Below are 26033 nucleotides of genomic sequence, written 5' to 3' on the forward strand. Positions count from 1 at the left end.
AAATTTTTAGAACCTTCAATCACGGATTTTTAGGACTTTAAATAGTTACCTTATAAGTTATAAGAAAACGAACAGGCCAGAGCGAAGCGAGAGGTAACGCTTTTGAAAATTTGTGTTTCGAGGGGGTAGGTAAAAAAAAAAACATCTGTTTAATGCCAGGTGTTAGTTTTTTTTGGTCTTAAAAACTTTAGAATCAAGCCTTTGGTAATTTTGGCGAAAAAGCAGGACTTTTCAGGAATTACAATAAGTATGTACTTGAAAAAAAGATTTCTTACAGTTTTTTCTTATAAGAATGATCCTACAAATTTTGCAACTTGGCAAAAAAACAAGACTTTTGGGCAGAATGTAGGTAAAGAGAAACTTTTAGGAATTTCTTTCAAAAAAAAAAAGAAAAAAAGAAAGTTTTTTGCAAAAAATCAGACTTAATGGCAATTTAAACAAATGACAAGATTTTTTAATTTTTGGCTGAATTCGAGATACAGGCTAGGTAAGTAGGTACCTATGCCAATTTGGCCGAAGGCAGTCCTTTTCAACAACTTTTGGCAAAAAAGTGAGACTTGGCAAATTTTTGTAAAATTGTTTGCAATCTTACGTACGTTCGGTAAAAGTCCAAAAATATTAGCAATTCTGCAAGTACACACAAAAATGTTTCCATTTTTTGGAAATAAGCAAAACTTTGTCAAAGGAGGGGTATCGACTATCGATAAAGCCATTTTTTAGCACCAGACAGTTATCGGCTTGACTACTCTTAAAATGTTGTAATAAATGTCCCGAATACGAATCCGCGTGGTTAGTTAACCCAAAATGACCATTTTTTGGGCTCCAGGAGATTGCTAAGAATAATTCTTGAAAGTACCTACATACTACCTAGTCCTTATACCAGTAAAACTAGACCAATGAATAAATTTTCAATCCTAATGGAGCCACTAAGACACCCATTACGAATACTCAAAAAAGAACGTTTTTTTTCTTCCTAATTACTAGCGCTTTGCTAATTTTTTAGGTATCTTTGGGAATTACGTCATTTTTAATACGGATAAGATTATAGCTACTTCATTCAAGTTCAGTAATAGGAAAAGTTTGCTAAACATATTATTTCAAAGCCAACGACGACGTAATAATTTCAAACAATAATGTTCAAAAAAGCTAGCATCTTTTTCGTCTTTGACACTCATATCAAGCAATAGGTAAAAATAATTCCGTTGATACTTTTCTAGATAAGTATATATACGGAAGCATTTCACAAGGCGCTTAATTGAATTCTATAGCAGCAAACTTCTTCAAACGAAGAAAATCGTAATTAAATTTCTCATCGTTTCGTCGTACCTACTAATTAAGAAGGAAAACACATGAAAAACAATCGTCTATACGGTAGATACATGTCTAACGTAGGTAGATAGGTATGTAGAGTAGGTAGGTACTGGGTAGATACTGCATGGTGAAATAATTAGCTCGATGAATACGTAAAAAGTCTCCATTACCATTTACTTCGTTTAACAATACGCAAACGAAGATGAAATTTTTTCATTATACGCTTTTTCTTCTCATAAAACGTCGTCGTCTATCACTAAAACAACGACGCGGTGTTTCCAACGTTCATTAAAATTCTTGTTAGCACTCGTCTTGCCGCAATTATTTTCAAGTGCGTTGTACGACACTTGAGCAAGGCAACAGGTTGCCTCTGTGTGGAAGCGAATTTCATCTATGTGTATAAAATAACACAGCGAAGAGCGCGAGAAGAGAAGAAAATAAAGAAGCCCAAGACAACAGCGCGCGGCTGGAATATACGAGAAGGCAGCAGATTCGTCCACGATCGAGCTGGAGCTTTAATTTCATCATATTTTCGAGCCATCTTCGTATTATTAATTCCCTTTAAAAAAGTGTAAACACCGTTAACGCGTTTATAAATTAGCTCAAACAGAGAGAAGCAAAAGCACTGCTTGCGTACGCCTGCCTTTTTCCAGGGTGACGCTATTTTATCGTTTTTTTTTCGCCCCCTATCGTCTCTTTCTTCTTCTGCTTTATAGTGTACAGTGTAGTACACAAGAAGATGCTCGCCTCTGAATAACATATTGTATTGAAAATTTTTATTCTGTAATAAGTAATTCAGTAAAAGAACGTGACCGGAATTGGAAGCCGCATCTTGCGAATTTTACTGAAAGGATATTTGAAGGTCCTTAAAAAAAGTGAAGAAAATGTTTTGTCTTTTTATGACGAAAAGGGACATTTTATTATTCTAGAATTCGGGACACGTAGACAGTTGGGTGTGGCAGAGTGCTCCGGCGTTGCGGCGGTACAGCAGTTGCCCTATTATTTTCATATTAACAGTTCTTTTCTCGGCCGTTCATTTTATGACATTCAAAACCCCCAACGATGCATCATTTCCATAAAATTTTCTAATAAATGTTTTACTAATGTTGTTATATTGTAGTACGTCTATCTCTATACGTATACCCAGTAGTTTCAACTTTCATACTCGCGCTGCGACTGTTTATATAGAAGGTACTTATAAAAATCTTAAATATGGCACGTAATTCTTTCGTCGACGTTTGGTGCTATTTTAAAGGACCAGGATTGAAAATATTAATGATACAGAAAATGAACTAAAGTTAATTAAAATACAAAGGCTCGATAGTGAAAAGGGAAAGTTTCAGGAAAATTCCAGGTTTCAGGATACCTAACAAGAGGGATAGTTGAAACGAAAAGTGCTGAAAAAATGGTAAAAATGTGAGAAATAAGTAGGTATAGGTGAGAAATATCTTTTAAAAATTAAATATTTGTCAACGCATGACTGAAGGTGAAGGAGTAATTTTCAAAATTACAAAATAAATTTTCAGTGTTAAAAAGCTAGAAAAATAGAGAAAAATCAGGGGAAGTCGAACCAGAAATCTCTTACATTCCAAATTTCTCGCTATTTGATCAAGAAATACATTTTGCATTTTATTTTGGAAATTTTAAATTTCAACAGATTTTTTGAAACCAGGAAAATTAAAAAATGTACTAAAAGATTCAGAATTTAAATCACAATTAATCAATTTGGCACATCAAGTATCAAACTTCAGGTTTCTATACTTCTTACACTTGTTCTGTTGGTACCGAAAATATTCAGTTTAGGTTTAGCTCCATTGTTTTTGTTACATGCTTGCGTAGTTTTAAAGATCGACCAAAATCTCCTTTCTCTGAAAAATCTGGCACATTATCTTTTAGCTTACAAAATTGTATAAATTTATAGTTAAATTATCATGTATTTTTGAACTCACAAAACAACCTAAAAGGTTGAACTGAGTATAATTTCAAATAAAATAAAATAAATAAAAGTAATTAGTGATTCTAAAAGCTCAATTCTTCCCCTCCAACTTTGCAGCACTTGATTTTTTATTTTTTGGATGATTACTTGCTCATCACATATGCTCAGAACTTCCTGTCTGCCTGTTTGTGGCATAGAAGGTACTCTTTGTTTTCACTTTTGTATTTTCTAACAATATCACCAACTGTACTCTCAGGTATTTCCAAGTTATTAGCTATTTCTTTGTATAGTTTACCTCTTTGAAACTGAGAAATTACACTTTTTCAGATTTCTATGTATTGAAGTGTTTTTGCCTTTTTGGCCCATGTTGACTTGAAATGATCAAAACTTGGTTAAAACAGTTCAGAACTTTCATAAAACAATACACAGTAGTCAGTAATAATACAAAAAAGTCGTTACAAGTTCAGACTTGTTTCCCCAAAAAGCCCAAAAAGTGACTGTTTACATTTTAACCGAATATTTTTGTAACACACATTTCTGTTGTGTTTTACAAATACAGTCGGCCCCGCTTATTATGGTTGCATTTGTCCGAGGCAAATTGATTTTATTAAGCGGGTGATTTTATAAAGCGAACTTTTGAAAAAACACAATTTTCACATAAAAAAATTTACTACAACTTCACAATGTACATTCATACTAAAAAGATGGATTAAAATTACGATAGGTACTCCCAAATTCGCAATTTAGGAACATAACATATATATTTTTCAAATTTTCAAATGTTCAGACCTTTTTCCCTTTATCATCACTAGAGAGAAAGTTGTTAGAAATCAAAATTTAAAAATAAGAGAATAATAAGTGAAAAATTCCAAAATTTTTGATTTAAAGTATGAAAAAACAATCAATTTTCCCAAAAATACCTCAATATTTTCACAAAATGATTCTGCTAAGCGGGGAGTTTGATTACATTAAACGAGTGATTTTCTGTGTATTTAGGTACAAAAAATCGGGACCAAGCCATTTGATTGCATTAAACGGGTGATTTTATTAAGCGGATCCATAATAAGCGGGGCCGACTGTATTCATTTTTCTCCAGGTTGAAAACACGAACAGCCAAAAGTGAATAGTGATTCTGACAACAGAAGTCAATTCGCACTTGACAGCAAAGTAGTCGCCATCTAGCGGTCGAAACAGAACTACAACGAAACTAGGATATAATTTTTCGTTACATGTATTCTTATGGGAGATTTGCGATTTTCAAAAATTAATTAAAAATCGTGTAATTATCGTAGGAGTGTAATTTTTACTTCAAATGAATGTTTAATTCTTCTACTTTTTGAGAAAATTTATTACAATCTCTTAAACATGGTTTTTCTTGCAAAAAAATTGCACCGCATTTACAACGTATTTGCATTGTTTATTGTATCCTGAAATGCTGAAAAACATAGGAAGTGCAAAGCAATTTTTTCACAAGAAAAACAATGTTTAAGAAATTGTAATCAATTTTCTCAAAAAGTAGAAGAATTAAACATTCATTTGATGTAAAAATTACACTCCTACAATAATTACACGATTTTTAATTAATTTTTGAAAATCGCAAATCTCCCATAAGAATACATGTAATGAAAAATGTTATCCTAGTTTCACTGCTCGTAGCAGCGCTATCTATTGGGACTGTCAACTGCGAAATCAAGTGATTTCAAAATAAATTTTGCCAATGACTGTTTGAAGAACCTTACATAATTACCTACCTACGGATAGAACAGTAGAATAAGCACGAAGGAACCTTTTTATAAATGATAAGAATCAAAACAAGTAAATTTTGTGATGAGAGTACAATAACCAACCTGAAAATTACTGGAATGATGTTATATTTTGCAATGAAAGTAAATACAATGTATTTGGATCAGATGGTTGTCAAATTGTATGGAGAAAAGCGCAGTGCAGGTGACATGGTATGGGATTGTACGAGTACATTATTATAGCATCTGGACTACAGTAATCAGTCTCCATCAAAGGTAATATGAATAGCCAGCAATGTCTTTGTATTCTTCAAGGTCATCTCCTCCCCACCATGCAGAAACATGCACACCCCCACCCAATCACAGGATTTGAACTGAATCCAATCGAGAATGTTTGGGATGAATTAGGCCAAAAAATACATTCATCACCGGGTTTCTCCATTTCAGAGTTGAAAAAACAATTAAAAGAAGAATGGGAAACTTTGTCCCCTGATTATTTTAAAAAGTCATCTTGATTATGCCAAAAAGGTTGAATGTGGTAATTAAATCGAATGGTTATGCCACAAAATATCAAGTTTAATTACTTGTATTACTAAACTGGGTTGATTTTTAAAATTTTTTTAAATCTTAGAGATGTGTTTGTTTTTTATTCGTTTATTTATTATCTAGGTAAAACTGAATATTTTTGGAACATCTATTTTTGACTTGTTTTACGAATAATCATTTTTCTCCATGTTCAAAACACAAACGGCCGAAAGTGAATTGTGATTCTGAGAGAGGAAGAATCGAGTTTTCAGAATCACTAATTTTGATCGATCTTTAAAATTACGCAAACACTTAATGTAAAACAATGAAGCTAAATCTAAACCGAATATTTTAGGCACTAACCTGTATGTAGAAAAGGAATCACTCGAGGTTCCCCCCTCTCTCTCTGAATGGAACAAGACCGCCTGATTAGAGGGGAAGGGGGCTAGGAGCAGTCTACCTCTAATGCTGAAAATTTAAGTAATGAGTTGGAAAATGAGCATCTAGTTGGAAAAATTGGATTTTTTGATAAGTTTTCGAATGAAAATATAAATTTTCAATCTCACTGGGTAAACTACCTACTAATTAATTATTATACTCGTAATTGCTCAAAAGTCCTGATTTTTTGTTAAAACTGCCAAAGCCCCGATTGAGTTTTCTTATTGATTTTGATTAACATTTTTTTTTTTCGGTTTTTATTTATTTTTTTGCACCAAGTACCTAAATTTAATCGAAATGCTAAATTATTAACTAACTCTTTGTTTAAAACCATAAGCAAGAAATTCTAGTAGATATGTATATCAATTTACTTACCTTTTCAATCTTCAAATAACACTGCAAGATATTCAGCTGCGATCCGAAATAAGTCTTCATTCCCAAACAGAAAATCGATGATGTCATTCTCCAAACTCGGCTCACCTGAAAATACAGATAAGAAAAATATAGAAAATTTTTGCAGGCAACGAAATTAGATGATTCTACAAATATGAACTATCAAAACTTAATCTCAAGAACGCATTTCACACGCAAGAACCAATCCTACTTGAATTTTTAAAACTACCTATCATAGTTTCGCGCGATTTAAACAGCTGTAAATATGATACCAACTCCAAATAAAAATCCAAGGGGAAAAATTAACATCATAGCTACCTACCCAGCTACCTACGTGTAGGTACCCACTTTACACTCTCATGAACTTTTTGCACGATAACCTCATCATAAATTTACGAGTACCTGGTTGTTCCATACCGTACAACAACGCTGCTGCGATAAGGTATGAAACCTTTCAGGCGTTTGGAACGAATACTGTAATTTATAACGATTCAAATTCACTCAACTAGATCAACGTAATTATTATTTATGAAAAAATTCCCGTCTGCGTGAAATTTATGTCTGGAAATAATGTACCACCTATGACGAGATATTTTTCAAAATCTCGGTATCTCTGCGCAAAAGCTCGACGCTTTTATTGTTTCAACGTTAGCGAAACTTATTGGTCTATAAAAAGATTATATTAACATCTTTAAATGTTTTTCGCTATTGAAAATTGCTTTATGGTGCGAAACCAAATTTAATCTTGCGTTGAAAATGTTGTAGCTAGCAAGACTAAAGACCTGTTCTCAATCGATTTTGAGGTAGATATTGGTTTCCTAAAGTTTTTCTTTCGTTTTTTTCCACCTTCAAATATCAGCAGCCTACACAACGAGCGAAAAAGGTCGACAAATTTCAATTTTTTTCGTTAAAAAATAGAAACCAACTTGTTGAATATACATTTCATTTCGTCAACGAATAGAAATTACATAACGTCTGTGAAATTTATCGTGATAAATTGTTTCCTTGTCATTTTTCATTCGTAAGTGGGAAGCGACCAGCTCTCGGCGGTATTTTCATAAAATCGTCGCACGAAAACTATACACACGCGTTTTTTTTTCGCTTCAACTGTGCTATAACTAACGATTACATAAACGTTTGGGTATTTTGAGGAATTAAACTACCTGACGTTTTTTATACGCTTAATTTGAAATTTTTTTCATTTATGTCCGGAAAAATTGCAATTTTTTGTGAATTTTTTTTGACGTTTATTGCGCGATAAAAATGCTTGAAAGGAATCTACTCGTAAATTGAAAATAAAAACTGAGGTAGTTGTATACGTAGACCTAGTTTTTACCACGTAATGTGTTGTGTTTTTACCATCCAGCGCCATTTAAAATATTAGAAACCCCTACAGAGATTTTTCAAATGCATTTTTAAAATTTAATCGAACCAATAAAATTGAAATGTTTATCCCAAAAAAGATCAAACCAGTTTCAAAGTCGTTCTGTTTTGAAATGCCTATCTGTAAAATCCGGTAAGAAGTACCAATTCACATAACAATCACATTTCTTTGAATTTTAATCAAAACGGTTCCATTCGGCCATGAAAAAGTAAAAAAAATAATAAAAATACCCAGAAACAAATATAAACACAAAGCAAAAAAAACTACAAAAATCTACTTTCCTATGACGTTGCTTTGTTTTTGTTTTTCAAAAGCTTTCCAATACAGGGCAGGATTTAGTAAGCACTGCGCTAATCTAGTGTTTAACGGCGTATGTTGCAACGTGCTGGAAAATTGAAAGGACTATAACACCAGAGTTTTTTCAACGGAGAAAAATTGAATTCTAAGTAGATAGGTATATATTTTTCTTTAAAAAATAATTTACCTGTCAGATTGGGTATAATGTTTATGTATAAATCTAACGTAAAAAGGTATACGGCTCATTGAAATGTGACTTTTGCCCATGAATCATTTACGTTTTCTGGCATCTATGAGCAGTGATGGTTTCTCTTTTTTTTGGTCTTTTTGCACAGAATACCTACCTACATTAAAATTATTAGAATACTCATACTGCACAGATCCAGCTTTTCCAATCTCATAATTATGTCTTTCAAGGATTTATAATAAAGTGAGTTTACTGGTGAGTTAGCTGCTATTAGCTCTGAACGTGTTCTTCTTATCGTTGTTTTCCCTTGTATCTTTCCCTGTACTGATACTTATGGGGCATTCCCCGTCAATTCAACCAAGAAGTGGTAAGAAGGGTCGGCGTTTTTTTTTTAAATTTTTCCTGTGGAAAGATTTTCCGAAAGGATGACCAATGGCGCAAATTGCAGCCCTCCAGTCCCTTTTTAAAGGCTACTAATAGGGGCTGTCAAAGTTTTCAGTGAACTTAAAATATCATCCATTTCAGCAGTGGATTATTCGATTATTCGATAACCGCGATATTTACCGAAATGGAACTTTTCCCAATAGTCAGAGGTTTTGAAAGGCTTTTTGGTGATGACCAATTGTAAAGTCGAAGATGTGAAGCACAAAGACAGGGTGCAGTTGTTTTTACATCAGCGTTGCCAGAAATTTGAATTGCACCGTCTCACAGTGGGCTGTGAGCACCCTCAAAACGCCTGTAATTCAAAAACTTACAATGAATCCTAAAACAATGGTACAATAATATCCTCCCTTATGTTTTTAGGGTCGGCAGAATACGAATCTGACAATATTTTTTTCGTAGGGGTGAATGGTGGGGGATGAAGGGGTGAAAACGGTGAGAAATTCAAAATTTGACTATAATGATGAGGGATGTGTCGAAATGTACCAAGTATGAATAATTCAACTGAAAGTAAGTTCTTTTCATCAATTTACTGGATTTTAGTTTTTATAAAGTGATTATAGAGATAAAATTCATCTTAAAACTCCGTTTTTTGCCTACTTGGCTGCATAAATTGGAATAGAAAAAATTTTCTCACGTAGATGCACGGGAAATGCCAGTGGCTGATAATACTTGAGATAGTGTATTTCAAGGTGTCAATTGCCATTTTTGACCGAAAGTGACCCAACGACCTCCACAGTCAATTGTAGCGAAAAATCTTGTTTAAATGTTTCTTACTGGGACTTTGACGGCTCCCCAACATAAAATTCTTCATCCCCCACCCTTCACCCTTCCTTCACCTTCGAAAACGTACATTTTGACATATCACACATCATTATGGTCAAATTTTGAATTTTTCACCGTTTTCACCCCCTTCACCCCCTCACCCCTCACCCCTACAAAAAAAATATTGTCAAATTCGTATTCTGCGACCCCAAAAACATAAGGGAGGATATTATTGTACCATTGTTTTAGGATTCATTGTGAGTTTTTGAATTACAGGCGTTTTGAGGGTGCTCACAGCCCACTGTGCGTCTTCTTAGGAAATGCACCGTCATAGGGCAGGGTTCCCTATATGCGGTTGACAATCTAGGGTCCCCTAATAACCAACAAAGGTGGTTCAGAAGATGAGATAAGAAGATACGAATTGATTGCAAAAACAGCAGTAGGAAAACTCAATCAAATCTGGAAAAGCCATGGAATCATCAAGAGAACAAATAAATTAAAGATTGTAAAAACACTCATATTCTCAATATTCCTAGGAAACATGGACAGTGAAGAAAACAGATCAGAGCCGAATAGATGCATTTGAAATGTACCGCTATAGACAAATGCTCAGAATCTCATGGACCAAGAAAAGAATGAACAGGTCAATACTGGAAGAACTAGGTGTGAAGGACAGATTCAGCACCATTTTGTAAGAAGGAGGATCCTGATATTATTGGGAATGAGAACTGAGTTTGGAACACGAGCAAGAACGGAAATTTGGAATTTGGGTTGAGAACAAAAATGGGAATGGGAACGCTTATGCTATGGAGCACGAGAACTAGGAACAGGAACGAGATGTTTGATTTGGAAACAACAAGGAACAAAAAAATTGGTGTAATCGAATTGATACAAGTTTCCTTTGCGTAATATGAGTATTTTTATAAATTTTAACAGAGAAAAATACAACTATAGGCATATTTAGTATTTCATTGTACCCACAAACTAATGGCTAATTAAAATTTACTTTGAAGCAAACACATTGATTCATTATTCAAAAGGGCTGGTTATGGTTTTAAAGAGCCAAATATGAAATCATACCACCATTAAACTCTCATACACAAACACATAGACCTACAGAATTAGTGTATCTTTTCAATATCGATTCAATAATATATTCGTCCGCCGTTTGTATCTTCACCACCTCATATTTGTGTAATTGTTCTAATGAAATACAAACATCATTCTACATAGGTAGGTAGTTAGACCTTATATTTGTGTGTACATATAATATGTAGGTAAGGTATAGTATCGCATCTATACGTCATATTATATATTATTACGCGAATACAAACGTAATACTGAGCTTTGGTGAAGTATCACATATCAAGTATTAAGGGCAACGTTGCATTGTTTCCTGTATCACAAACAGCTCGACATGATATACTCTTGGACCTACCCTACGTCTTTTTTAAAGAATGAATTTAAAACCGAAAAACTGACCATAGGTACCTATGATTATACCTGGACGTACTCTTTACTCTCTTTTAAAGGAAAAAATTACCAATAATAGGATTTCAGCAGCCCTGAGACGAGAGGCACAAGAGCTCTAAATTTTGATCAAAATTCACATAGGTAATAAAATAGGTATGTAAAAATCAAGTGCCACATCAATTTTAAAACCTGATTTTAGAGTTCGAAAGTTGGTTTCAATTTTTTCGTTCTGATATACGAGTATCTGAATCAACCAATCCACCCCCCCCCCCCCGGTCAAAGAGTTACTCTAAAATATACTTAAATTTCTATGAAGTTTAAAATTACGTGTAGTTCAAAAAAATGCATCATATGCTCATCGACCTCAAATTATTGCTATCAATATTAGTTATACTCGATATCTAACTTCACATCTACTTTTTCAAGTTTATGGTCAGATGAAGAAGGGGGGAAGGTCAAAGTCTCATTTTTATTGAAAACAAGTTTTCACTGTGATTTTTTTCAAATTTGTAAACAGTCACTATGATAGATCACTAAAGAGAGCTATGAAAGACCAAGTTCATTTTTTCGATTCGAGTTATCGTGAAATAGTTTTCACTGTACAATACATTCACGTAATTTCAGTTCATATTTACGGCAAACTGATTAAGCAATTTTATTAACATGGTTGAACTGCATTCATTTATGTAGGAGGCCATACAGATATGTAGTTCGCCAATGGGTACTTTTCTTGGAAAGGAGGTTACTTACAAAAATGTTGACAAAGAAATGCAGTAAATTTTCGAATAATTTTCATCGATTTTTCTTCAATTTAATTTTAAAATTTTTTCAGAGCTTTTGAGAGGCTCGCGACACTTTTTTTTTAAACTGCGAAGGAAAATTTTAGAAAATATCTCATAAAATCTAGAAAGTTCAAGGAATGGAACCATAAAAATCGAAACTTCATCTCAGATGTAAAATTTTTTCACCTTGGAGCGAAATTTCTCCGAATGAAAAACCAAACAACACACTAATTCAAACAATTTTGCATTGGAAAAAATAACAGAACAAAAATACACATCGATTCCAATCCGTCGTCTTATTCGAATCGAAATTTCATTTTCTTTGAAAACCTAATAATTTTTTCCAATACAAAGTATCTCGTTGAAAAACGAGTGTAGGCGGTATAAGTGCGTACATTTTTGGCTAGGTAAATCTTCAGCTAGCAGCTTTTCGTCGCGAACTCGCGAGCGTATACATTTCAGAATAAAGTTAAAGGCTTCAATTTTCGAGCAATCTTAACCAAATATGTACAACACTACTTTTCAATCGCGTTTCACAAACGAACATGGTAAAAGTGAAATCGAAGTCGAATTTCACAGTCACACTCGTCACACAATAAAAATAAAACGAAAAAACAACGTAACTTTCAACGTCTCCACCTGGATGGTGTTTCTTACAACTCGTCACTTTCCTACTCATGTGGTTTAAATGTACGTGTATATCGAAATCACAAGTGAAACGTTTAGCTAGTTTTAGAAAAACGACATCGGCAACAGTTTCTCGTGTATAGGTACTCTTATTTTAGTAGTGTAGTTGGAGAGATGAGGTGTGGTGTAGTAACGACAGGAAGTAATATCATAAAAATTTTTCTGACGTCAGGAAACTCTATATAACGGTAACGTTGGTAAATATTGACAAAGGAGCTTTCCTGTTGACAAACGGATTGAGCCAGAAAATTATTTGAAACTGATAATGCAACTTTTTCAAACAGGGGAGAAAAAATCCTTTTAGGTGGGGTGATCGTGATAATCGTATTACATACATACGTGTACAGAGCGTCGTATTTTCCAATTTAGCGGAGAAATTTTCAACTATAATGTTTCGTTGATAATGCATCGCAGACGAATATCGAATCTACTCCAACTCGTAGTTTACTATACTTATGTACGAGTATTAAGACCTTTGACACTTGTCAATGCATCGAACGTAAACATGGTTTCGGCGATGTCGACCCTATACAATAACCTAACGTACCTACTAGAGCTAGCAAAATGCGTTATTGTTGATGCAGAAATTTCATTTTTCATCCGATGTTGCTTTTCTCTTGATGTTAGTATATTGCAAAAATCCGTCAGGTTATTTTTTCATCATGTACTACAAACAGAGTAGCAACGAAGTACCTAGACTTTATAGACGTACATGCGAGAAGCTCGTGACAGCACAGAAAATTATAACGTGTGCGCGAAAACTGACAAATTGAGTTGTATGTTGTCGAAGAGTTTTCCGCCGTCTTTGTTTTTGGCCAGTTTTCACACAGCATTTTGTTTTTACTTTCGATATCAATATAAATGTGTGTAACACCAAAGTATTAGCTAACTTTCACACATGAATTTAATGGGGAAAAAATAGAGAGCGTTTTCACCTCCGATTTCTGGTCAAAAAATACCCGGTTTTTATAATGCCAATGGTAACAGAAAATTCAAATCATCGAGTAATTCTACACGTCTGAATTGAAACCTTATCCAATTCAAAAGTTTTCCCCTCCTTATCATCGACAGCTACTTTTAAAATAAGTTCTTTCCCCCCTTACCTACCTATATTCGATACTTGAAAAGAATATTTTCAAAGATTTGTTTCCAAACAGGTACCCTCTAATCTTTTTTAAATCATTCTTTTCAATATTTTTTTTTTTCGTTCTCGAAGCAGCTTCGTTTTTGTATCAAGACAACTTTTTTTCCCCAGCGCGAACAAGTCATTTTTTCAACTACATAAGTAGTTCACTAACAATATATTCTTCAAAAAGTATTTTCAAGTTTTATATCTACTTTTATAAAAATAAAAATACTCATATCGAGAAAAAATTAAAAGCGAAATTTATAATCTGATTTTGCTCGGCTCGAGGATACCTAATACCTACAAAGAACACTTGCGATAGGTATAGAAAAGTTTCCAAGACGTGATTACGTTTACCTACGTCGACGTACCTACAATTCCATATTCCACGTGAAAATCGAGAAGTTTTTATCAACACAATTATCGTGTTTTTGCGGTACTTTGTTAGGTATTTAAGATTTTGAAGCGAGCGAGAGAAGGCGAGGAAAGGGGTGACCTTCGTATTGCAGCTTAAAAAACATACTGAGAGGGGACAAAATTGGAAATATTTTGTACAAAATTTATAGTACGAGTACAATTTTGAATCGTGACAGTTTAATTGTGATTTAGGTTGTGTTATCCTTGATTTTTTTACGAGGGGGGGGGGGGAGTAGAAAACATAGAACCTATTTCCCTTACGATGTTGCAAACTTCAAAATTTACCATTAAAATTTAAGCTAAAAAATGAAATGTTTTTAAAACAATTTTTTACATAGATTGAAAACATTTTTGGTAATAACTGCTCGTATTATAAAGATTCAAGTTTTTTCAATTTTTACGCATTTTCAGACGTTCTGCATCACTATAATGAAAATAAACGATTTTAGACGTAGGTATTCAGAATAAGTAATGTAAAATCCTCTCCAAAGTGGAAAAATTACAAAAAAATTGTAAATTGTTCCAATGAATAATTATATTATCAACAAAAAGATTTTAAGAAATTCAATTCAGTTTGTTTCAATTCTCATTGCATTAAAATTTTGAACCTTAAATAGACGAAGGAATAAGGTTTTTCAAACAGTCTTTCAACATCACCTCGCAATTTTTTAAATCACCCTGGGCATTTTTATAACAAGAGAAGCTAAAGAAATGACCTTTGAGGATTTTTAAAAATCCCACAATAGTTTTGAGTATTTTTTTTATCAATTCGTGTTTTTTTCTTAGGACTCTTAAGAAAAAGTTGTAAAAATCAGTCTCAAAAAGGGTATCGACTCTTCCAAACTCAAAATCCATGATTCCTAATATCCATTTCAGAGCCTCTGGGAGCGTTATTTTTAAATTTTCCAGATATATTTGCTTTCTTTAAGAGACCCAGAAATAAATTTGGGCATTTGAAATTGACATCTGGGATGTTCTCGACCTACTTAACGAAATTTATCCACAATTGGGGCGATTTTCAGACGAAGACCTGGGGTGTTTTCTTTTTGACAACAAAATCAAAAATCACCTGTTCTTGGAGAATTTCTGAAACATTCTCACCTAAAACCATTCTCTTCATTCCAAATTACATCGCATTCGGCCATCCTGGAGCTTCAGCGTGATTTTCTTCCTCAGGCGTGAGAATTAATAAGACAGCTGAAAACTTATATCTGACCTTATCTCAACCTTATAATATGTAGATTTCCTCACAAATACATCGATTTCAATACGCATAGATATCCTCAAAAACCTGATTAAAACGGCAGAAAGGCATTTTTGAAAGTTTAAAAGAAATAGGTAACCTACCTACTAGTTAACAAAAAGTTGACAATAATCATCAAAAATTACTAAAAATTACCAGTAATTCACCCAAAAATTTCCAGTGATTTACCCAAAAATTACCAGTAATTTACCCAAAAATTACCACTGATTTACCCAAAAATTACCAGTAATTTACCCAAAAATTACCAGTAATTTACCCAAAAATTACCAGCAATTTACCAAAAATTATTACCAGTAATTCACCAAAGATTACCAGTAATTTACCAAAATTGCCAGTAATATTCACCAAAAATTATTACCGGTATTTTATCAAAAATCAGCAAATAGTTAAAATAATGTCAAAGTGTCAAACCTTCAAAAATGAATAACATAATTGTGTGATTTTTCAAAACAAGAAAAAAAATATGAGGGTTTCAAATCATGCTTTTTTTTAAAAATTGTATTCCCCTTCAAATTGAAGACAGACAAATATTTTTCTCATAAAAATGGATCAAATAACCTCGAAGGAATTTTTCACAGAAAATTTTTGCGTTTATTTCGAATTTAACCTTAGGTACTTTTCTTTAGATGAGAACAAAAACAAAATTCGAATAAACATTTAATTTCTTTATTTCTTGTTCAAAAGTCTTCGAAGATATGTAAACGATTTTTTTTTTTGAAAATATCTGCCAATAAGATAGGTATGTAGTAGTTTTCACTCAAAATCCATCTTCAATCACTCTTTTTTTAGGGAGGGGGAGTGGGGAGTAAATTTGAATTTCCTTCTGTTTTCTTGCACCTTTAAGAAACATGATATTTTTTAAAATCACCGAATGAGATAAATACGCCTTAAAATTATGCTCGTTGTATTATTTTACAAGTAATTTCAAAACTCCAAAAATGTAAAAAATTTGAATTTTTGTTCAAATTATCAAAATGGATTGGTGTCTCTGAATTTTTTTAAATTTCTGGTTTCAAAATTATTATTATTATAGTAATACGTACTCACTGGATCTTTTTCGTTTTCCCATAAAATTCAGGTACTTACCTATCACCCCTTTGCTCATAGATTGGTCTGAATCAATTTTTGTTCTGTTAATAGAAAAAGACCATTTTTTCAGTGTGCTTTTTTCGATCACTTCCTCACCCCCTCTCTCTATCCTCCTTCCACATAAAACCACATTCATTCTGGAATAGTTTTTTTTTCTTTCCCAGGACCAAACTTATAATGCCACTTTTTTAAACATAGGTATAAGGATATTAGGTATCTACTTAATAGTTTACTCGAATGTTAATGTAAGAATTTCTTTAAAAATTGCAAAAAAGAGAACGATAGACGTACAAACGAGAAAGCAATTATTTATTTTAAATACACGCACTAGGTACATTATACGCGGTAATATGACTTCAAATTTTGAGAAAAAAAATCGATTTTTTTTTGTTACAGGAGCAAAACACCGTCAAGTTTTTTCCAGCAACGAGAAATCGAATTGACATTTGGTAAGGTACGAAATTTCTATGCAAACATCGTTTCAGCTACGTTTTTTTCCTTTTTCAGTTTTTTTATTTATTCTATTTTTTTATGGTACCTACCGCTTCAAGATGCTCGCTACTACTTTTTTCCTCTACCCTAAAGTAGAGAAAATAATAAGTAACAAAACGTACTCGGTTCAAGTTTTAAAACTACCATATAGTTACCTAGTAATGAAGTTAAACTCCAAGTCACCAATTACACGGTTCACGAGACATACATTAATCCTATTTAAGGCAACTCTCATTATCTGTGTACTTTAGATGACAAGAAAAACAAACTATATATGTATAGCATCTTGCTGGAAAAACTTTTAGGTACTCTGCGTTTAGAATTTCGTCGCTTAATAAAGAAATATTCGTTTGAAATCAAAACATTAATATTTCACAATCGTCTGAGCTCTTTTGCGTTGTAGTACACTCGAGTCGAAGAAGGCGAAGAAAAACACGTTGTCGAGATAAAAAAAAAAGGAGAACCTTACATAACAAATTCAACGTAATCGAGTACTTTCTTTTTTTTTATCTGAAAATGATAACTATAAAAGTCGAAGTCGAGTAACCAATTTACTCTCTACAACAGTCCATCATGTTACGAGCGGAGCGAAAAAAATGAGCTAAAAAAAAATAAATAACACGACCCAGCTGAACAACTACCGCACATGAATTTCTCCGCTGGGTTTCGAAATTTTTCAATATTTTGTAATTTATAACCCGAGTTTCGCTTCGCGTTTATGCCAGGGTTTCTCATATTTGACTTATCGCTAATAACTTGGTCTCTCTATTTCCTTTGAAAATGTACCAGCAGTGTATTGGCTGCTGGTCTAACTGAGCTGAACTTTTCGTACAGCGCTCGTCAGCGTAGCATTTGCTGAAAGCTTTTGCATGGTTCAATTGACGTAAATACTTTGTACTTTTTTATTCCATCGAATTACCAAGTATAGGGAAATTTTTTCAACGGTTATGCTTTTTGTTCTGTGTGCGACAAAGGAAACAAAACAAAGGTTTATTGAACGATGATGTATATTTGCTTCTTCTATCTTTTTTTTTTTTCAGTCTGCGTGATTTTTTGAAATGACTGGTAAGATATTAATTTTATCTGAAAAATTATCGAGTTACGATGGATGGTTTGAATGATTGAATTGAATGTTTAAATGTGTCATTCCGTAGGTAAAGGGCCCATTTGGTCGTTTTTATTTATCGAGATAATTGTGTTTTTAGTGAAACAGTTGAAAAAATCGATAATCGAGGTTTTGATGGATTTCGATGTAGAACATATCCGACTATCTCGTGTCGAAGTATCAAGGCCGCAGGTGCGCCCCAAGCAGAGAAAACCGGAACTAAAGTTTTTCTATAAAGGGCCCATTTGGTCATTTTTGCTTTTTAGCAGTAAATTCGCTTCCAAAAAAATACCCTACAAATTATACTGCACCTAGTTGCCAGTGGCAACATGTATACCATTCAAAAACACGATGTAGTTGGTGCAACGTTAGCCGTGTGACACTGATAACGGATTGCAGAGCAGAAAATCGGGGTTCGAATCCCGCCCGGGGAAGAAATTTTTTGAAAATTTTTTTTCATGATTTTTATTTTTACAAGTTGAATTTTGACAGAAAATGTAATTTAATCATTTTTTTTTCTGCTTTTGAACAGAGTAATGAATTTTTATGCAAAATTTAAATTTATTAATCATTGTTTTCCAGGCTTAAAATACTCATAAACATGAAAATATTGAGTAAAAAAAATCGCTATTGCATGTGGGTAGTAATATTTGACATCAGAAACAATAATCTTCAATTTTAGGTATGAAGGTTTTCGGATTACGTGAAATTTCAGCTTTTTTCAGAAAAAAACTTTGAAGGCAATTTTCTCAAAAGTTGAGTTTTTTAAATTTTTAGTTCTGGATTTTTTTTTGGAGGTTTTTTTTGCACTTTTTGGGCTTCTATCCAGCTCATATGATTGCTCCGGAGGTCTACTTTACCCCCCCACCCCTAACTCAATATCGACCAAATGGGCCCTTTACCTGCGGAATGACACAAATTGTGAAGTGCAAATTGTACAATGACTCGAACAACTGTGTCAAAAAAAATTCATACCATACTTAAAAATTTTTGTTACTTTGAAAAAGTTTTTTGTTTTCATTCGACAAACTAGATCCTAGCACATCAAGTGTTTACGTTTATTTTCCATCTAAATTATAATAAATAAAAAAAAAATACCACCATGTTTATACTCGTATTTATCTCATTGCTTTTGCACTTTTTGTTATTCTTACAAACAGAGCGCGTTCGTGTATTAACGATTAAACACACGTTTAAATTAGAAACCCCTTTTTCGCAGCGTAAGCATGTAAAATGCGATGTCACAGACGTAATCGAAATAAAAAGTATTTTTGTGTCGAGCTTCGTCAAGCATAAAGATTATCATTTCGCGTCTTCGCGTGTCATATGTGTCGTTTGTTTAGCAACAACACGGTTTAATTTTTGCGCGATTTCCGTAACGAACGAGCATTTTCAACTAAATACTACTACACAGTATAGTTGTACTCGTAGCTGTAGTCGTACGTACGAGTATAACGTTTTAAATGAAGGCGGTTAAAGTCTTTTGTTTATGGCAGTCTATATATCGTACAAACGATCGACGTAGGTGCCTACCTATCTGCCTACCTACCACATCGCACAGATGAGCACATTGAGTAGAATTCTGTTTCGAATTAAATCGCGTATAGGTAGAGAGGTACGCACTCATCGTGGAAATTTTCCATTCGATGGGGGATGTTTGTGTTGTGATAGACCATTGTATTCAACTTGGTAAGCAGGATTCCATCGAGAGGGATTCAGAAAAAATGTTGGTGAATCTGGAAGATTGTTTGTTGTGTGTGTGCTTTTTTTTCTTCCCGTTAGAATACGTGACAGTTGGTGTAGTTTTATTGGTGCAACTTCAAAGAGGGCTTTTGTATTTGAAAATCGGGACGAAATTTCGTTACGTTGTTGAAAAAGTCTGAACGATGGCCGATCGATCAATGTACTTTATATTTAAACTCGAGAACTGTGTGGTAATGTAAATCTCATTTGGAATTTTACTGCGTGTCTTGTACCTGCTCATACAGTCATACACGTGTAATTGTGAACTTTCAAACGCCTCAGTACAAATCAAATTTGAAATATCCAACATCACACCTTCACAACACCTAAACTCGAATACCGAGCTGGAATTCAGCTCATTGAAGGGCCATGTCAGGAACCAATGTTGATTTTTCAACTTTTGACAAATTTTTGAAAATATTAGAGATACCCTATAAAATAAACTGAAAAGGTCCATCCTCTGCGGCCTCATTGTGCTTCCAGGGCTAAAAATTTAGATAGCTTATAAGTTTGCAGTATCAGAAATTTTATGAACCCACCCAATAAAATTTGTATTTTTATCTTGTTTTTTTTTTTGTGGAAAAATTTAACTCCCAACTCCCTACTTAAAAGTTCTTCTTCTTGGTGCCATATCACCCCTCCGAGGGTGTCGTGATTATGATGCACCGGTCGCCGTTTCCGTGACCGGATACACCAGCTCCCTCCAACTGTCCCTGTTTAGGTGCTCCTGACACATGCTGGGAAGCTCCGCCCAATGGCCTTACAAATGGAGTCTGTCCATCTCGTGGGGGAGCGTTCACACCCTCTTGTTCCCTCTACCTTGCCTTGGATGAACAGAGACTCCATCGCATCAGCCCTTGTGACATGCCCAAAGTATTTGAGGATTCTGCTCAGAACCACTGCCGACAGCCTTTTCTGGACTCCGATTTCCCCCAGGATAGAAACATTGGTCCTTTTCTTCATCCATGGGATCCGGAGCATTCTTCTCCAACACCATATCTCAACTCAGTGTTGGGAAGCGAAATTGTTTTTGTTCCGGTTTAGGCTCCGTCTCCAGCTTCTGAAATTAATTCGTTCCTCACTCCAGTTCTGCTCCGCTTACAAAAAAATAACGGTTCAGATTCTGCTCCACTCCTGGAACGCTAAAACATTTTGTTCCGCTCCGACTGTGTTTTTTGTATTTTGACAGTAATAGTGCTGAGTAGAGCGAAATCCGCCGTTAAAAACCAAAATAACGACACATTTTTGCCAAAATAATGAAATAGACTTCCAAAACACCAAAAAATACAGGAAAATTATTGCATGTGGAGCCAAGTAGAACACATTATTACTGAGCAAAAACATTTTTCTCCGGACTTTTTATGGTTTTGTTCTAGTTTTTAGCGGTTTCGTTCCATCAAATTCCATTTTTCCGCTCCAGAAACGCTCCGATCCGGAGCAGAATTCATTTTTTTGTTCCGGTTTACGGTTCTGCTCCGGAAAAACCCAAATTTTCTTATGATTCGGTTCCGATTCTGTTCTGCTCCCCAACACTGCAATTCTCGAGCGCGTCAATTTTTCTTCTGTCTCCCTCACATACTGTCCAGGTTTCTGACGCATAGAGAAACACTGAGAAAACCAGAGCGTTTACAAGCCTTATCTTTAGGGTCCTGCTCACTGCTGCATCTGACCAAATCTTCTTTAGGTGAGACATAGTGCTTCTTGTGATTTGCTCTCTGCATTTTATCTCAGTTTCACTGCCTCATTTGTTATCCACTATGGATCCCTGGTATACAAATTGGTTCACCACTTCAATTCCCTCAATTTCCTGGATCTCAGGCCAGTTGTTGTCTGGGTGATTCACAATCATAATCTTCATCTTAGCTTTATTTATCAGCAGGCCATATTTTGCACTAACCTCTTCCAGGCATTTCAGAAAACTGGTCATATTTTTGTCACTTGCGGTGATGAGGGTTGTGTCATCAGCGTAATGGAGGTTTGACATCCGCACACCTCCAATCAACATTCCTCCCTGCCATTCACCTGAGCCATCATCATTGGTGCATTTCTAGTACAAGTAGCTATAGAGTCTCACATATTATATATTCTCCGTATACGAGTAGATTAAACAAGAGTGGGGACAGAATGCAGCCCTGTGCCGTACTCCTCTCTCTGGGTCGAATTTATCCAATGTTGTTTCTCTATCAATTCAAACATTTGCCATGCTCCCTTCATATACAGTTGTTGTATCAGCCATACCAGATGTATTGGGTTGCCCATCTCAAGTAGAATTCTCCACAGTTTTTGCCATTGTACGCAGTCAAACACTTTCTTGTAATATACCAAACACAGCACAGTATGCACATTGTATTTGCATGCATTCTCAATCAGCAATCTGAGGTTGAGGATCTGCTCCCCAATTCCTCTTCCCCTCATGAATCCTGCTTGTTCTGGAGGGATTTGACTGCGCATGTGTGAGTATAACCTGTTGTACACAAGTATGAAATTTAAAAAACTGCATAATGATTTTTCTTGGAAAAATATTGAGATGGTCTCGGACTTAAAAATCCCTCTATTGAATTATTTTCAAATATTTAGAAATTTTGATTTTTCAGGCTCAAATTTGAAAATTTTTAGAACTCAATGTTACTTACATTTTGAAAAAAAAAATCTATTTAGAGAGAGGCGGGGAAGCTGTCACAAGATTTTTCATAATTCTTTACTCCAATCGCATACCTTTTTAGGATAGGACGAGGTCACTACATTATGACTTTGTTGATACTCACAGAATAATTTTGATCTCTTGGAGGCTCACTCAAGAGGTTTCATGAGTCTAAAAATTTTCAAAAATGGTAAAAATTCACCTATGTAATTCCGAAATTTTTTGTGACTAAAAAATTGAGACGAACAATCTGTAAACCAAATTATCGCAGTCGACTAAATGGTTCCCTCAACTCAGCGCACGTTGAGACCATTTAATCCCTTTTCATCCCCTCCCAGTCCGTCTCAAGAGCGCTCCATGCTCCGAATACGGTCGAAAATCCATTTTAATTGACTACCATTTGCACATCGAAGAAAAACTACGTGACACAAAAATGGATAGCAGATATCATAAAATCATAAGATTTTTCATTTTTTTTTCACGCGATTTTGTGAAGTGAAAGGAGGGAGGTTTAATTTTGAATCAAAAAAACAAAAAAATGTTACTTTGTGTTTTGAAAAGTTTTTTCAACGCAATTTTCTCACGGAATTTTCAAACAAAAAAAAATCAGCCGACCATCTCAATTATTTTTCATTTTTCAATTTGTTTCGCTTTACCGAGATTTTAAGATTTTCTCGAATTACATCCACAAAAAAAACGCACAACCTATCCAAACTCACCTCGAAAACAAAATGCATACAACAAATCTTCGCCAAAGAACCAACCCTCTTCTCATCAAAAGAACCGAAACAAAAAGCACACCATAGAATCACTCAAATTACTCTCAACTTAAACATACCTACCTACTCGTAAAGCTAACTGCGTGCTAAACAATCGATCAACTTTGAACCATTGTGAACCGGAAATGAACACAAGTGTACCGGAATCTTACCAACACACACCGCGAATTAATTACGCAATTGTTTGCATGTAAATGGTTGACACATTCACGACAAATGAACTAGATAACTGTTGTTCTCACGCCCACCATTATTTACATTCGATAATTTCATGGATACACGTAGCCCCATTTAAAACCGTATATAACCGCGCCGCCTAGCCTATGTCAAAGTGAATAAACGAAAGAACCACCTAAACGATGATGAATCAAACTGAATTCCAATTCGCTGACTGGACAATTTAAAAGTGATCCTCTAGGGTCATTGTTGGCGAACGGAATTGCCGTTTTATTTCGAGATATTTTATTTTAACGGTTGACGGTTTATTTTAATTTCCGTACGAATATCATTTTTTTCAACCAATAATTCCTCGATTTTTGTAATATTTGCTTTCATTTTACAACCATCATTAGAACATTGTAGAATTGAAATTTTGCTTACATAATTAACAGTTGCAGGTAGGTATTTCAAAATTGGAGTCTATTTTTTATTTAGAATTTCTCATTAAAAATTCGCTAATCGAATATGTGCCTTCGATTCGTACCTATTTTATTTAACCTATATTCAAAATATGTATTCGTAGGTAGTATAAATAAATATCGGATACAAATTACTGGAATTTTGTCAGTATATAGAACGAGTGGCACAGCAATTAAAAATATATAACCGTTGTGTGAAATATATCCGTATTATTTTCAATAGATAGGAATTTTTAATGGCGCAATTAAACAACCGTGTTTGATTTACGATCATTTCAAGATAATGTAAACATTATAAACGGTGATATTTTTATCGTGCGGTTTTCATTCCTTTACTATGTATCTACACATATTGTATACGATATATTCGAAAGCTTTAAAAATTAAATTTGCCCAAAAGCATCCCCGGTAATCGAAATTTAATGGCGAAATTTGCGAATATTTCACATACACTTGGTAATCCTACTTTAATATGCTATTTAAAAAAAACATTGTCGCCTGTTTCCACAGCAGATGCAAAATATTTGTGGTTATATGTTTTTTTTTTAAATTTTGTTTCCAATAAAAATGTTGAGAGGTAGGAGGCAATATAACTGCTTTCATACCTATCTATGTGCATTAGATGCCTATTTTAAATAGAAATTTTACCTTTTAAACAATTTTTTTCAAATTATACTTCTCAAAAAGCCTTATTGTTTTTTTTTTTTTTGTTCAAAATTGCGAAGAAAAACTCTTTTTTATAGACATAATCATCGAAGTAATAATTAAGATTCTTTTTTCTTTCACAAAAATTTCCAAAAAGTCTTGTTTTCTTGGCAAAATTGCAGGACAAAAAAACATTTTTTATAGTCAAAATTTCCAGAAAATCTTGCTTTTTTGTCGAAAAAAATCACTTTCTTCTGTCAATAAATTACAAAAGAATTAGTTTTTCTACCAAAATGATGAAAAAAATCGTTTCTTTACAAAAATTGCATGCAACTGTTCTTTTTTGTATACCCAATGGTAATAAAATAACTGTGAAAAAGACCAATGTGTTGTCAAAATTACCAAAAAAAAAACTGTTTTTTTACACAGCCAAAAAACTTGTTTTCTTGTGCCGAAATTGCAAGAAAAATTTGTTTTCTGGTCAAAATTTCCAGAGCAGCTTTGTTTTTTTTGTCAAAATTGCAAAAAAATTTGGTTTTTATCAAAATTACATACAAAAATCTGGCTTCCCTGCCGAAATTTTGAAAAAAAATCAATTTTTATAATCAAAATTGCGAAGGAACTTTGTAGTCAGAATCATGAAAATGACTGCTTCCTTTTCTTCAAATAGATAATAGATACAAGTACAAAGCCAAAAAGTTGTGTTCTTCACCAAAATTTCAAAGAAAAAAAAACAGTCAATATTTAATTAAAATGACCAAAAAGCCTAATTTTTGCCAAAATTACAAAAAAAACTACCTTTTTGCAAAATTGTAAAAAAAGGATAGATATTTTTTTAACCAAAATTCCCAAATAGGTAGTCCAGTTTTTTGTTGAGAAAAATTGTTGAGAAAATCAGTTTTGGTGATCTTTATCAAAATTTCCAAAAAATCTCCTTTATTTTCCAAAATTGCACAAAATCTACTTTTTTGTAAAAATTAAGAAAGGCCCATGTTTTAACAAAAGTGCCAAAAAGCCTGCTTTTTCGTTAAAATTCCAAAAAGTACTGTTTTTTGCCAACATTTCTACTGTCGCAAGAAATCTGCTATTATTGTCGAAATTGCAAGAATATAAAACATTATTTTTTTAAAACAAAAATTACCAAAAAATCTTAATTTTTCCAAAATTCCCTTTTTTAAAAAATTGCAAAATTGCCAAAAGTTTTTTTTTCAAAATTGCAGAAAATTGCCCTTTTTTGATCAAAATTTCTCGAAAGCGTTGCTTTTTTTGGTTACAAAAAAATCTGTTGGTGATTTTTTTTCTGTCAAAATTGCAAAATTGAATCTATTTTTTCTATTAGAAGACCAAAAAATGTCACTTTTCTGCTATACTTAGTTTCAAAAAATTTTACTTTTTGGAGGAATTGTAAAGAAATTCATGTTTTGTGAAAATTGCCCCTAATTTTTAGAACTTTGACTTCGAAAACTCTGGAAAAATTTCTACACCCATAGATATTATTTTTCCCAGTTCAAAATTGAAGGTGGCAGAATGCTTACACGTTGAAAATCACACTATCTACAAATAAAATAACTTATTAATTTTGCCCCCTCATTTTCTATGATCGACAAACCAATTAATACTTGTGCAGTTCGGATCGTTGTTTTAACAGGCGATTTATTCGTCATCTTAAACAGAACACCCGGTATAAACATTGTTGAAATGCTGGCAATATAAAACTCAATCGTTCATTTTTC

General features: G+C 33.6%; 1 protein-coding gene and 1 long non-coding RNA gene across 7 annotated transcripts in view; one reads left to right on the plus strand and one right to left on the minus strand.

The window, feature by feature from the left end:
* The window catches only part of LOC135831213 (mucin-5AC-like), a 407292-nt gene that overhangs the window by 115625 nt on the left and 265634 nt on the right, over window positions 1-26033 (plus strand). For 4 of the 6 annotated variants that reach the window (XM_065343528.1, XM_065343529.1, XM_065343530.1 and 1 more), the window contains one exon: window positions 16654-16706. The exons of 1 other annotated variant lie outside the window; for it this stretch is intronic. In XM_065343528.1, the coding sequence (XP_065199600.1) occupies window positions 16654-16706 (53 nt within the window). Of the gene's footprint in view, window positions 1-16653; window positions 16712-26033 lie in introns of all 6 variants that reach the window. One more of the 6 variants, XM_065343533.1, reaches the window with a different exon arrangement.
* The window catches only part of LOC135831216 (uncharacterized), a 256152-nt gene that overhangs the window by 109552 nt on the left and 120567 nt on the right, over window positions 1-26033 (minus strand). The window contains exon 4 of the long non-coding RNA XR_010556163.1: window positions 6328-6432. This is a non-coding gene — a long non-coding RNA (uncharacterized LOC135831216). The remainder of the gene's footprint in view (window positions 1-6327; window positions 6433-26033) is intronic.

Source organism: Planococcus citri, chromosome 1 (genome assembly GCF_950023065.1).
Source record: "Planococcus citri chromosome 1, ihPlaCitr1.1, whole genome shotgun sequence".
In the NCBI taxonomy this organism is placed as follows: domain Eukaryota; kingdom Metazoa; phylum Arthropoda; class Insecta; order Hemiptera; family Pseudococcidae; genus Planococcus; species Planococcus citri.